The sequence below is a fragment of the Podarcis liolepis genome (assembly GCF_965112155.1).
Source record: "Podarcis liolepis genome assembly, chromosome: 5".
Classification (NCBI taxonomy): Eukaryota; Metazoa; Chordata; class Lepidosauria; order Squamata; family Lacertidae; genus Podarcis; species Podarcis liolepis.
Genome location: NC_139556.1, coordinates 62124495 through 62138192, shown reverse-complemented (window position 1 = coordinate 62138192; position 13698 = coordinate 62124495). Strand labels below are relative to the sequence as shown.

The following is a 13698-nucleotide window of genomic DNA, read 5'->3' as shown; positions in this document are numbered from 1 at the left end:
CTTAATTCCCATGGTTGCTGTTAGCTTGAAGGATTGAAAAGGAGCATAAAGCACCCCACCCTTTATAAGAGAACTCTGTAAGTAACATCATCAGTAGACAAAGGCAAGGCAAGTGCAGCTACACCATGCAGGCCCCGTCAGCATTAAACACATTTGTAATAGGACACAACTCACACCATCATTTTGAACAAAGCAGTAGAATCCAGTCATATTGCAAGGGAGTTTTATTTGAAAAACCATCAAGTTTGAAAAATACGTTCAATTTCTCAGGGGAAATAAAAGCTTATATAAAATGAACAAAAATATTTGGTACAAATATTCATAAAAGGGTTGTGAAAAACAGTTACAGTTCTACCACTGTGATTCTCCCCACTCCATCAGTCAACTATTAAAGGAAATTGGCATGGAAAGCATTGCTTGGATTTTTTAAAAAATTCATTATACACCTGGAATATTTATTAAAGGTGATTTAACATTTTAAATAAGACATGAACTCTAAAGAACCGTCATAGCAACCTCTTTCAGATTTCAAATCTCCAAAGGAAGGCAGAATGATCAAGCATTTCTTGCATTCTCGAAGCAAGAAAAGCATGGGGTGTGTGGAATCTCTCTCTCTCTTGTGAATGGCTGAAAAGAAGAATTCAGATCAATAAATAGGTCCAATATCAACCCTAAAGATCCCCATCATTTGGAATGGAGTACCAGAGTCCTCTTTTCTGTGCTGCAAGCGCAAAGGAGGTGCTTTCAACGCTGACACCCAACATCTACGCATTGCAGTGTGAGGAGAAACAACTCGGGCGCAAAACAAGGTCCGCAAGTCACCGCTTGGGATTATCCAGAAGCTCAGCGTGCAAAAACACTCCGCATTCCAGAAGGTGGAGGTTCCTCTCCTTTCCAAGACTCTGTTGTGAAACCGTAACAGTCTCCATAAAGATGCACTTGCCCACCTGGGTGCTCAGTTGCTGTTCCTTTGTGGGATGGGGAGATTTTCATGAAGGTACTTCATACTTCCTTGCTCAGAGAAATCGGAAACGATGTGATTTTCCCCTCTTAGCAGCCACTTTGTGGTCAACAGCCCCTCAATTCCAACTGGCCCACGGGCATGGATGCGCGATGTACTGATGCCAACCTCAGCCCCTGTGTGCAGAGAACAGAACAACTGGGTTGAAGAGGGCAGGAAGGAAATTCTCCAGTCTAATGGCACAAGTCAAGTTGACCAGACCTCGTTCACCCTTATTTCAAGATCCCCCCAACTTCCTCTCATCCTTCCTGCACTGCATTTGAGCTCTGGAGCTGCCAATTTGCTCCTTCACCTTCATGAGCTTTAGACATCTAAGGCAGTGTTTCCCAACCGGTGTTCCGTTGCACACGTTGCCTGGTGTGCCGTGGGAGGGAGGCGGGCGAGTCGGGCGGCGAGAGGCGGGGCGGCGGCGGCGAGGAGAGGCCGCCCAGCGCGGGGCTCTCGCCGTCTGCCTGCCTGGCTGCCTGCATGGCGCTGACGTCACGGGGCTGTAACGTGCCCCACATAGGCACACGCGGGGCGGCGAGCGAGCTCCCTCCCACATCCCATCGCCGCTCGCTTCGGCCGGCCTACTGGGCTGTCGCAGGCGGAAGGCCTGCGCATGCGCGAGGTTTTCGCGCCTTCGGGATTCCCTTCACGCCTTCCTCCTCCCGGGTCCTTGAGGGAAGCGGCAGCGCGAGACCGGCGTTGAGCCTGGTAGGTATTGCGCTTGCCAAGGCAGTCATTTGGGAAATGAAAACTTGCAAAGCAAGCAACCAGTTCAATCTGAAGTACGTGTATGCTTAATATCCTGTATCTGAAACCTGTTCTGCCCCCTCCCCCACACTTGGTGCCATTTTCATCTACACATGCAGCAGAGTAAGTTGACCCAGAATAGTACCAATTCAGATGGCAGATGGGAGAATGACAGTGCTGAATGCTTTCCCATGTAGAACAGTCCCTGCAAATAAAAACCTAGCATATTTGGAAGAGGGATGCTAGCCTAACCATTACCTTCTATGCTGTTACTATTTTTTTATTTTTTTTTACATACCGTATTTTTCGGACCATAACACGCAGTTTCTTTCCCCTAAAAGACAAAGGGAAATGTGTGTGCGTGTTATGGAGCGAATGCAGGCAGAGGAGCGCAGCGTGTCTGCCTGCTTGCCCCTCTAGGCTTTCCAGCAGCCTGTTCTCCTCTCCTCCCTCGCTGGGAAGCCCGCAAAACAGCTGATGGCAGCGTGTCTGCCTGCTTGCCCCTCTAGGCTTTCCAGCAGCCTGTTCTCCTCTCCTCCCTCGCTGGGAAGCCAGCAAAACAGCTGAGGGCAGCGTGTCTGCCTGCTTGCCCCTCTATGGCTTTCCAGCAGCCTGTTCTCCTCTCCTCCCTCGCTGGGAAGCCAGCAAAACATCTGAGGGCAGCGTGTCTGCCTGCTTGCCCCTCTATGGCTTTCCAGCAGCCTGTTCTCCTCTCCTCCCTCGCTGGGAAGCCAGCAAAACATCTGAGGGCAGCGTGTCTGCCTGCTTGCCCCTCTATGGCTTTCCAGCAGCCTGTTCTCCTCTCCTCCCTCGCTGGGAAGCCAGCAAAACATCTGAGGGCAGCCTGCTTGCCCCTCTAGGCTTTCCAGCAGCCTGTCCTCTTCTCCTCCCTCGCTGGGAAGCCCGCAAAACAGCTGACGGCAGCGTGTCTCCCGACGTTAGAATCCACACTCTGTGTGTCTGTGTGTGCGTGAGGGCTGCTTCTCCTCTTGCTTCCCCTTCACTCTCCCGACGTTAGAATCCACACTCTGTGTGTCTGTGTGTGCGTGAGGGCTGCTTCTCCTCTTGCTTCCCCTTCACTCTCCCGACGTTAGAATCCACACTCTGTGTGTCTGTGTGTGCGTGAGGGCTGCTTCTCCTCTTGCTTCCCCTTCACTCCCCCAGCGCCCCTTCGACTTCCAGCGCCCTGCAACTTTAGGGCCAGTTCTCTCTCTCTCTCTCTCTCTCTCTCTCTCTCTCTCTGTGTGTGTGTGTGTTGACCTCACTGTGCTTGTTGGGGGAGAGTGTTGGTCGCACTTTTTCTTGATTTGTCTCAGAGTGGTTACTATCGTGGTTTCCTTGCTGGGGAGGAGGGAGAGATGCAGAGCCTGCTTGTTCTAAAGGAGCAAAGCCGGAGAGGAGCCTCTCCTGCATTATTAGCAGCACCCTTCTCCACACCCCCCCACGTGTGCTCCTTGTCCCTTGAGTGCTTTTCCTTCCCTCCCCACTTAAAACGTGGTTACAAAGCACGGATCCACATGGATCCTCAGGATTTTTGCACTGGGTCACCCCAAATTCACCATCAGATCACATAGCATGTCCATGGCTACAGCCTGCACAAAAAACACACACACACCCACTGTTTCATGGGGCCGCAATGGGGCAAAAACGTGGTTACAAAGCATGGACCCACATGGATCCTCAGGATTTTTGCATTGGGCTACCCCAAACTCACCGTCAGATCACATGTCTGTGGCCACAGCATGAACCACAAAAATCATACATCCACTGTTTTGTTTAGAATATTTTTTTCTTGTTTTCCTCCTCTAAAAACTACGTGCGTGTTATGGTCAGGTGCGTGTTATAGAGCGAAAAATACGGTAAGTAAAAAGTGACCTTTCCCCATCTGGCATGGTGGTGTGCCTCAAGATTTTTTTCATGAAACAAGTGTGCCTTTGCCCAAAAAAGGTTGGGAAACACTGATCTAAGGATTTGCAGTTTCATCTTCTGGTGCGGCACCACAATGAATGCTTGAAGGAAAGCGGCTAATTCCTTAGTGGCCACTGAGTAATTTATCTTAAGGGTTTTTTCTTGCTGAATTGCCACATTGTGCGGGACTTAATGCAGAGTTTGCTCACAGACCTGCGCTTTACCCATATGCAAATATATGTGTTGCCATAGATTACTCCAAGCGGCAGTCACTCTTTCGTCACTGACTGCCTAAGCTGAAGCTCTCCTACAGTACATCTCTACTACTACTACTACTACTACTACTACTACTACTACTACTAAATTTATAACACGTCCATCTGACTGGGTTGCCCCAGCCACTCTGGGCAGTTTCCAACATAATATCTAAACATCAAGCATTATAAATTTTCTGATACAGGGCTGCCTTCAGAAGTCTTCTAAAAGTCAGATAATCATTTATCTCCTTGACATCTGCTGGGAGGGCATTCCACAGGGCAGGTGCCACCACTGAGAAGGCCCTTTACCTGGTTCCCTGTAAGTTCACTTCTTGCAGTGAGGGAACTGCCAGAAAGCCCTCGGAACTGGACCTCAGTGTCTGGGCTGAACAATGGGGGTGGAGACACTCCTTAAGGTAAACTGGGCTGAGGTTGTTTAGGGCTTTAAAGGTCAGCATCAACACTTTGAATTGTGCTCAGAAACGTCCTTTGAATTAGGCCAGTCTTCCCCAATTCTGGGTTCCCAGATGTTGTTGGACTACAACTCCCATCATGCCTGACCAAGGGCCATGCTGGTTGGGAATGATGGGGACTGTAGTCCAACAACATCTGGAGATCCAAGGTTGGAGAAGGCCATTCTCTACGTTGTCATAAATGCTCTTGTTTATGATAGCCTCTACCTCTAACTCTTCCTTTGGGATGGCCCAGATCACTCTAATTCTAAAATACTCCAAAGCTTTAAAAAGAAGTTCCAAGTAAATCTCCTTAAATATTCTTAACTTTAAAGGTGACCATGTATACTCCTTGAACACGCTCAACCTCACACAAAATGTGTAACTTGCTCACCAGCGGCACAGGGCACCCATCGTGCTCCCTTACCTAGCCCAAAGCGATAGCCATCCGAGAAGCGGGTGCTGGCATTCCAGAACACACAGGCACTGTCCAGGTGCTGGAGGAAGAACTCTGCTGTTTTCTCTGGGGGTGACAAAAGGATTTTTTTTAGCACAACTGCTTTACAATAGAACTGTGCCAAATGTGGGCTGAAACAGAATGGTCACTTGTTTAGTTAAGGCCTTTTAGAATTTTTTTTAAAATACCACTGCTGCCTTTTATTATATTTAAAATGCTTGTTGATGCTTTGTTGTTAGGCAGTCTGTGTCGCAAAGGTGGGCAGGATAGAAGCTTGAGTATGAATAAATTTTATATTCTGTCTCTTTGCAAGGGGGACTTGCAACAAACGAAGTTGCTGTGTGGAATATTCCTGCTCAAGGTTCCAGCCAGCCAGTCATGGCTTGTTGCAAGATATTCCATCCCATTTCCCCACTGATTTTCTCATGTTCAGTCCTTGTTGGAGCTGTTACTCCCTTCCTCCTGGTTGGTCCTGTTTTGACTACTTAAGACGGGCACTCAGATGAGAGGCAGGACTGAGATTTGGATATGCTTTGAGGTTCAGACTGTGGGAAGTCGTAAAATCAAAATTACAATTCGGAAAACAATTTGATCTTTTTTATTTTAGTTTTTTATTTTTATTGGATTATGATTTTATATGTTAATTGGATGTTTTTTATTGGAAAATTAATAAACGCTCTAAGAAAAAAACAAAAAAAAAGACGGGCACTCAGAAAATGAACTTGCCATTCATTTATACTGTTCTTCTTCTCCGGAGAAAAGTAAATGTTAACAGCAGGGAGCTGAACACTCAACAAGAACAAGCAGTTTTAGAAATGAGGGAACAAGGCACCAGCAAAATTTGCAATGTTACTTTTAGAGAGTGCTTTTTTTCTTTAAAAATGTTTAGGGGTACTCTCACTTTGACTCAAGAAAACCACCCTTTTATAGTTCAAATCGGGGAAAATAAATACAGTATATGGACAAAAGTACAAAGATTCAGAAAATGTTTAGGGGTATGCGTTCCCCCAGAAAAAAACACTGCTTTTAGAACATGGAAGTTGTTGCAGTTTCTTGAATGTTGATGGAACCCAAACAGCAATTTGGATATAGCCAGTGGGATTTGTGACTCTGCCCACCCCCCAGTCCCAAAATATCCACTGTTGGAGGCAGGATGCCTCTGTATACCAGATGGTGGGTATCACAAGTGGACAGAGTGCTATGAAACTGATGTCCTGCTTGCAGGCTTTCCACAGGCACATGGTTGGCTACTGGGAGAACAGGATGCTGGAGCAGATGGGCCTTTGGACTGATCCAGTGTGATTCTTCTTATGTTCTTAGTGTGTGCTCCTCTTGCACTGTTCTGGTAGCTCCAGCAACGCAAGAGAAACCCAGGCCACAGCTCCTCCCCACACCTGCAGCAGTGCCTGGGAAGGGCAATACAGGCAGGGGAAGGAGATGTGGCTTGGACTCCTCCAATGTGGTCCAGATCACCAGATGTTTGTTCCTAGAGCAGCAAAGGAAGAGACACACATCGTGGAGGGCGCCAGGCCCTAGCAAGGTAACTTCAGAAAAAAGCCCCTCAGAGTTCCAACTGAGGCAATCCTGGAGCCCCCAAATGCAGAAATGCAGAAAGAAAGGAATGTAAATGCACACAAGATGTTAGACTGGCCACCAACCGTTCTCTGTGATGATTACATCTGTGTGGGAGCTCCCATATTTGTGGATGTGTTCAATAGCATCCTGTGCGCTGTCCACCACTTCAATGCAGCACTCCAGGTCCCCATATTCCGTGCGGAGTGATTTCACCTCCGAGGGGCTGAATGTCAGGTAGGAGGCAAACTTGGGGCCAGCGTGAACCTTCACCTGATGGAAGAACAAAACGTTTTCACTCACATTCCTCCTCCAAGCTTCTATGCAAAGAGGGAAGCCAAACAATGCGCAGACGGGCCATTGCTCAGTGATAAGCACACACACTGTTGCTCACATGAAAGATCCCCAGCCCAATCCCTGGGATCTCCAGGAAAAAGGCCTCTTGTCTGAAACTCCAGAGAGCTGTTAATATTCAGAGTACAGTCAATACAGAGCTAGACAATTAGCATAAGGGAGTTTCCTATGTCCCTTCCTTTGTACTTTTGAAGGAAATTATCTTCCACTCTCTAGCACTTTCCTCACAGTAGCCTACTGCCACAGTCCCATCCTGTTTTATGGGCTTGGCGGCTGAATCTCATTCAATCCTGTTGTTCAAAGCTCTCAGGCTTCAAGTTAGTGGAGAAAGCACGTTCACAAGCCAACCCCAAGTCCTCCTTCAAGAATGCCAAATGCAGCAACTGACCTCTCACTATCTTTTAAGTTCTGCCCATCCCTACTACAGAAGATCAGCAAGCAGAAGATTCCAATCTCCAAGAAGCTTGAAGTAAGATAACTTCAACAGAAACCTGCTTTCCATATATGCTTGTCTTCTATGGCTCTTCAGCCTAGGCAGAGGTGCAGCACAGATGCCTTCCAGGACCTTGGCACCAAGATGCATAATTAGAAACGTGGCTCCAAGTGCAATGTATGCTCAGGACAAGCCACACACTACTATAAAGACAAGGCTGCTGCATAAATAAATCTGTATCATGCTGCAACTGGAGCAGACGAACACTCCTCAAGGTTTGCATCTGCAGCATCCATTCTTAGCTGGCATCTCACTGAGCAGAAACTCGTGGCAGCCACTCTCCCACGTTCAGCCTGTTCCAGCCGTCTTTACTTACCTGTTCCACTCGCAACATGTCAATGATCTGGTCAAAGACAGGAGTTCTCAGCAAGTCCCGGTGTATTAAGAGAGTCTCGAGCGCATTGCAGGCTGCAGGATATTCACACTTCGAGTCTCTCACTGGATGAAGGACAAACTATTGGTTACAAAGGTGCTGCACAGATATTGGGCATGCAGGATCTATACCGGGGTTTAGTTTTGTTTTTTACTAGAATCCACCAACCGTAGCCAATTGCTTAGGAAGGGGAGCTAGTCACCTATTGCACCCCATGAACAAGATACTGGGATTGCCTGTGGACAAAGGTACAAATATACATCCAAGTTACTAAAGATCAGGGATTCTAACAGCCTAGTTTAGGAAGCAAAACTCTTCTTGCTACTTATGCTAAAAGAATTAGGAGTCAGAAACTGCCATTACTCTACTGAAAATTATCCTCTGATCTACCGATCTACCAGTAGATTGCAATCAGTAGATTCTGTCCCTCCCCCTGCTGTAGAGCATCTGAAATAAATAGGTTAAGGAGGAGCATGTTGACCATCCATGCCCTCTCATACCGATTACTTAGCCCAAACCCTTTTAAGAAGAAGAAAAATCTCTGTCCTCTCATCTCACCTATTCTGGTGACCTTCTCCACACTGGCCTCCAAGTCCACATACACGTGACAAATTCCTTCACTGTGGCCCATCACTGGGATTCCTCTAGCAGATTTCTGGATATCCCGAACCAACTGAGACGAGCCACGGGGGATGATCAAATCTATCAGCTTGTCTAAACGGCAAAGGTCTTCCACCTCCTCCCTGGTATTCACCTGTAAAGACCATGGCAGGAGTTACAGAGGTTGTCCATGGAAGAATAAACACAGTATGGGACAAAACAGAGAATACATACCCAACCGTAGGGAAACTGCCCAGCTATTTGGGCACAAGTGTGTGTGTGTGTGTGTGTGTGTGTGTGTGTGTATACACAACAGAAAATAAATAGCTTGTCAAAGCACCTGGACAGAAGGTAACAAGTCCCAAAGCAGCACAGTAATGTTCATGGGGCAGGTGATCACCTGGAAATAGCTCTGAATGGATCACAATTCCAGATTACAGACATTTCCAGGATCCCTGCCCAGTCCCAAAGAACTGCCTGCCATGTGTGAACTCAAAAAATAAAAGATTTGTTTTAGGTACTCAACACAAAGAATCACCAACCAACCTGAAGCAAGATTTAAGCAGCCTAACACATTTCAATTAAAAGTGCATCTTCCTCTTTTCATAAAAGGGGGGGGGGGAATACTTTAATGAAATTCTTTCTGCCAGGGTTCTCTTTCAGGCACCATTAACCGTTATTTCTTTTTAACTCAGAATATGTAGAACTTTAATTTTTTTCATTCAGTAATATATCAGATTCTGACCCCCCTTTGACGTTGCCCTCCCAGCCTGTGTTTTGTCACCCCGGTGCTGCCTGTTCCCCACTTTCTGCTCATAGGCACTTACCAGCTGCACCGCGTCCTTCACCCCGTGGATGGAAAGAGCTTCTTGAGTCAGATGGTGAAGGATCTGGTTGCTGTGCGATGCCTCTTTCCCTCCTTTCAGCAGTAAGCCATTTCCACTGGCAATGGCCAAAGCAGATACCTGCCAGAAGGAAGGGAGTGCGAGGAAGACAAGCATTAAAGAACACATTTATAACCATAGCAGCACCTAACAATTATAATGTATTGTGAGAGTGCTGTGAACCATTTCTGATTTAACCATAATAAATGTACCGTGCCATATTTCATGGGCAGCCAATGTTGTGCCCTATGCTGCTCAACTACAATAACCATCAGGCCCAGTCAGCATAGTCAATGCTCAGGGATGATGGGAGTTGCAGTCCATCAACACCTAGAGGACAATGCAGTGGCTACTCTTACTTATACCACTTATTTTGAATCTTCATTCCCCTTGTCCCTTTCTTCCTCTCCTCACCACCATTCCCTCCCCTTTTGACAATATAAAACACTGAATGGGTTATGGTCCCATCAAGCTCAGATCTGTCACTCTGCTGTATTTCAATAGTAATGCTTCCAAGGTTGCAATGCTGCGTGTTTTTCTGCTAAAGCTTTGTTTTTGGAAGGTCGTAATTAATGGTGGGTATGCAATATATCTGGCTAGGAAGCAGGGGAGCTGCTATAACTATGTCCCTTCTGAACTCCTGATTAAAATTCAAGGAAAGATGCATAGCTCCAGAGGCTACTCAGGCTGCCCAACTTTTAAAAAGGACCCAATGGAGGACACTATACAAAATAAAAGGACAAACTATCAAGCTTGCTGCAACACATTCACATCCTAACCACAACACACAAACCTCAATTGGCAACACTTTCAGTACTAATTATTTCCCTCCCCAGGGGAGCAAGGTGGGGAAATCCACAACCAGAGACCTTCCCAGCTCATAGCAAGTTATATTTGCTTTGTTTCACAGGTGACTTCTTCACACACCTGGGGGAGACAGTCCGGCCGGGATTCAAAAATCACTAATAAGACCCCAATAGGCACAGTCACTTGCTCCAGCTCCAAATCCTTTGCTACTCGTGTTCTTCGAAGGACACGGCCAACACTGTCTTGTGACGACGCTGCAATCTGTCTCAGTCCAATGGCCAAACTGTTCAGCTTGGAGGTTGACAGGCTGAGTCTCTTCAACAAAGGAAGGGCCAGTCTTCCTGAAATGGAAGCAGAAGCCAGTAAGTCAGACTTTGTTTCATGAATGATTAGAATGAAGCAACAGAAATGAAGACTTCAATCTGAACACTGAGTCAGCAGATGGAAGTAGTTGCATCTGTCTTTCAGTCTTCCTTTCTGTTTTGAAGCTGAAGTAACCCCTTGGGTAGCATGAAAAAGCAAAGGTGCTCAGGTGAAACAAAAACAAAGTCTCAGTGTTAAAGGAACATTTGGCCAAAGGCTTCTGGATGTTCCCAGGATTTCTTCATCTAATCTTTGTTGAAGTAATAAATGGCAGCCTCAGACATCTCCAGCATCACCCACTTGGCCTGATGAGAAATTGTTCTCACCACATATCCAACACAGACTCTACCTGCCTTACCTTTATGCTCAGCTTCTTCCAAATCTTTTTTGTTGGCCTGAAGAATCTCTTCTCGCTGGTCTGTCAGGAGGTCAGCAAGATGATAGATGATCTCTGCTCTCTGTAGTAAAACAGATGGGGAACCATCATCAGGCATTTGATTGTGACCAGCTCTCTGGTCACCATATTGAAATAGGAGATGTTGTTAGCTCCTTCAAACCCACAGCCCAATCTCTCACTGAGTTGCGAGGCCCTTTGGTTTATCTCCAAGACTGCTCATCTATTCTTCAGTCAAGCTGCTGGATAGGTATCCTTGCCAGTTCAGTTTGGAACTCAATTTATTCCCCCTGGAGCACCTGCTCTACAAAAATCAACCTCCCCTCCCTTCTCCCCACATCCTAACCATGGTAGAAGGTGCCACATGCTCCAAGTGGACTGATCTTCAGGTTTCAAAGCCTAGATCCTTCTGCTTGAGCTCAGATCAGCCTTCCTGATGTTTTGGACTATAACTCCCATAATCCCTGACCATTGGGCCATGCTAGCTGGGACTGATGGAGTTGGGAGTTCAAAATATCTGCAACTTGGGGGAAGATTAATCTAGGCTATGAAGATACCATGGAACATGCTTCATGAATAAGGCATGCACAACTCTCAGCCTGTACTACTCTTGTGGTCCCTTCCAATTCTATGATTCTAAGCCAAACAAGATTCCAAGAGCCACATTATCATGGCCCACTAGGAGATTGACAATCACAGTTTTGCAGTCCAAGGCAGGCATAAAAGCAAGAACTTTATTGAGCTACTGACGGCCAGAGGGAGGAATTTAGCTCAGCAGGTCTTAAAAAATAGCAGGCCTATTCTGTATTACATAGTATATGTACTCTTTGACACAGATGTTTCATGACTGTGTCAAATTGCATGCTTGCAGAAGTGAAACTCAATGTACTTGATCAGTCTTAATAGTAGTAAATAAAGCTTGATTTTGAAAACAACTAGTGCAGATTTCCAAAGTATCCTTTCCACCTATTATATGGGGAAACTTGAACCTTCAACATTTGTGCAAGCTGTTCATCTCAGTATGGGGCTACTGCCTTTTTTTTTTTTTTTTTTTGCATTTACTACAAATGCCCTGTATGTGCTCTCAAGGCTGTAATATACATTATGTGACTGACTAGGCTGGTTACCTGTTCAGGCTGAAGTGCTGCCAAACTCCTGCCTCCTGTTCGAGCCATTTCAGCCTGCTGTTCCACGGTTGGGCCTTTAAAAAAATTAAAAGGCAGAAGGTGGTTACATACTAACTCTCAACACACTAATTCTGGCCACCACATACTCAATGGAGAATATTTAGAAGAGTTTATCTTCGCTTCTCCCACTCTTGAACCAAAACATGGATGAATACGCCACCCCACAAGTCCAGAGAAAAGGGTGCACATTGCAGAAGCAACATTTGCCTCCTAAATGTTTAGCAGGACAACTCCTAAAATGGCCTTATACACCCTTCTGTCTCATACAACAAAAGCATAAATAGTTTCATCCTCACAGTTCTTTTGTGGTTTTTATTCTACAGCTGAAGTAACTAGCTGCCTCCAGCCCCCCCCCCAAATTCTGCACCATGACTGACATTCTTTGTTCCCCCAAAATTCTGGACCTGACCATGCTAACCTACCTGCAGGCTTCACCTCTGAAAAAAACGTGCCCACTTTCTTCCCTTCCACAATGTCTGTGATGACATGGCCAGAGATCTTGGGATGAGTTCCATTGGCAATCACTACCGAGGTACCTCCCTGGAGAGCCCACAGGGCAGCCTTCACCTGCAAATGAAGAATATTTTTAAACACATGTTTTCAAACAAAAGAGCATTGTTGCTTGCTGTAATTTCTGGTAGGAGTGTAAAAACTCTTTTAAGGATCAACACTTTTTCAAGACATAAAAAACAGAGGTAACTTTCCCCATTCTTCCAGGTGTCGTTGGACTCTAACCCCCAACAGCATCACTAATGGACAGGGATGATGGGAGTTGTAGTCTGGAGGGCCACAGGTTTCTCATTACTGCCATAAGCAGCTCATAGTTTATCTCACAGGCATGGCATAGGATGCAACAGAAAAGTGTTTTTATAAAGAAATCTAGAAAATTAACATGTTTGTTACAAAGGCTAAGCAGGGTCTTAAGATATTGCAAAGTGCCCTCCTATTTTCCCCAGTAAATGGACACAAACACAGCAAAATGGTGAGGAGCTTGACCAACCTTGGCTTCCATGCCTCCCATTCCCACCCGAGATTTGGTTCCAAAAGTCACAGACTGCTGGTCTCCAGGATAAAATATGTCGATGAGCTTTGCGTCATCTGATCCTGGGGGGCTATCAAAGAGTCCTGAAATGGAACGGTGGAAATGAGCTACATACCTTTAGTATCATTATGGTTGAAAAACAATGCACATAACATTTGTAAAATAAATCTTTGACCTCTACCATTCAGACAAGAAAAGAAAAAAGACTGAGGTAACTGGATCCTCTGAACCATAGGGACTGCATTGCTAGTATCGAATCATCCAGTTGGACCGTAAGCTATCACACTAAGGGACAGCCAGAGTCAGAATTTAGAAGCAAAAGGCAGAATATGATCCCTCAGGTCAAGTGATCTGGGAAGAGGTGAATCCATTTCTAAGCTCTAAGAAACTGTCAGCAGTCCCAAGACAAATAACGTATACTCTGCTCCTCTGTTTCTAACCAGCATGAATAAAGCAGTGACTAATCCCTTCTCCTTTAAAGGCGTGCACTGTGAATATTGCAGTGTTCTGGCTGACTACAATGAGCCTCACAGTCAATTCCCTAAATTTCCTCTTCCTGAACCACAGCGCTGAAAAGGATCACAAAGCTGCACTGGCCATTTAGCCAGAAACAAAACAACTCTCGTACCTTCAACATCCGAAAGAACAATCAGCAGGTCGGTCTTCATTTCCACAGCCAGACGGGCTGCTAAGCTGTCGTTGTCCTTCACACTAATTACCTGGAACACACATTGTAAAAGTCAGCAATACTAGCCAGGCGAGAGCTAACCCAATGCCCAAGCAATTCATAGAAAAGCAA

At 45.9% G+C, this 13698-nt stretch overlaps 1 protein-coding gene across 7 annotated transcripts in view; it reads right to left on the bottom strand.

The window, feature by feature from the left end:
- Positions 1-206: 206 nt before the first annotated feature.
- Positions 207-13698, bottom strand: part of ALDH18A1 (aldehyde dehydrogenase 18 family member A1) — a 28778-nt gene continuing 15286 nt past the window's right edge. For all 7 annotated transcript variants that reach the window (XM_083505532.1, XM_083505535.1, XM_083505536.1 and 4 more), the window contains exons 7-18: positions 13528-13618; positions 12858-12982; positions 12280-12424; positions 11798-11871; positions 10635-10734; positions 10034-10254; positions 9050-9187; positions 8181-8376; positions 7566-7687; positions 6489-6675; positions 4801-4896; positions 207-1137 (exon numbers count right to left, since the gene is read on the bottom strand). In XM_083505532.1, the coding sequence (XP_083361658.1) occupies positions 956-1137; positions 4801-4896; positions 6489-6675; positions 7566-7687; positions 8181-8376; positions 9050-9187; positions 10034-10254; positions 10635-10734; positions 11798-11871; positions 12280-12424; positions 12858-12982; positions 13528-13618 (1677 nt within the window). In that variant the 3' untranslated portion in view covers positions 207-955. The remainder of the gene's footprint in view (positions 1138-4800; positions 4897-6488; positions 6676-7565; positions 7688-8180; positions 8377-9049; positions 9188-10033; positions 10255-10634; positions 10735-11797; positions 11872-12279; positions 12425-12857; positions 12983-13527; positions 13619-13698) is intronic.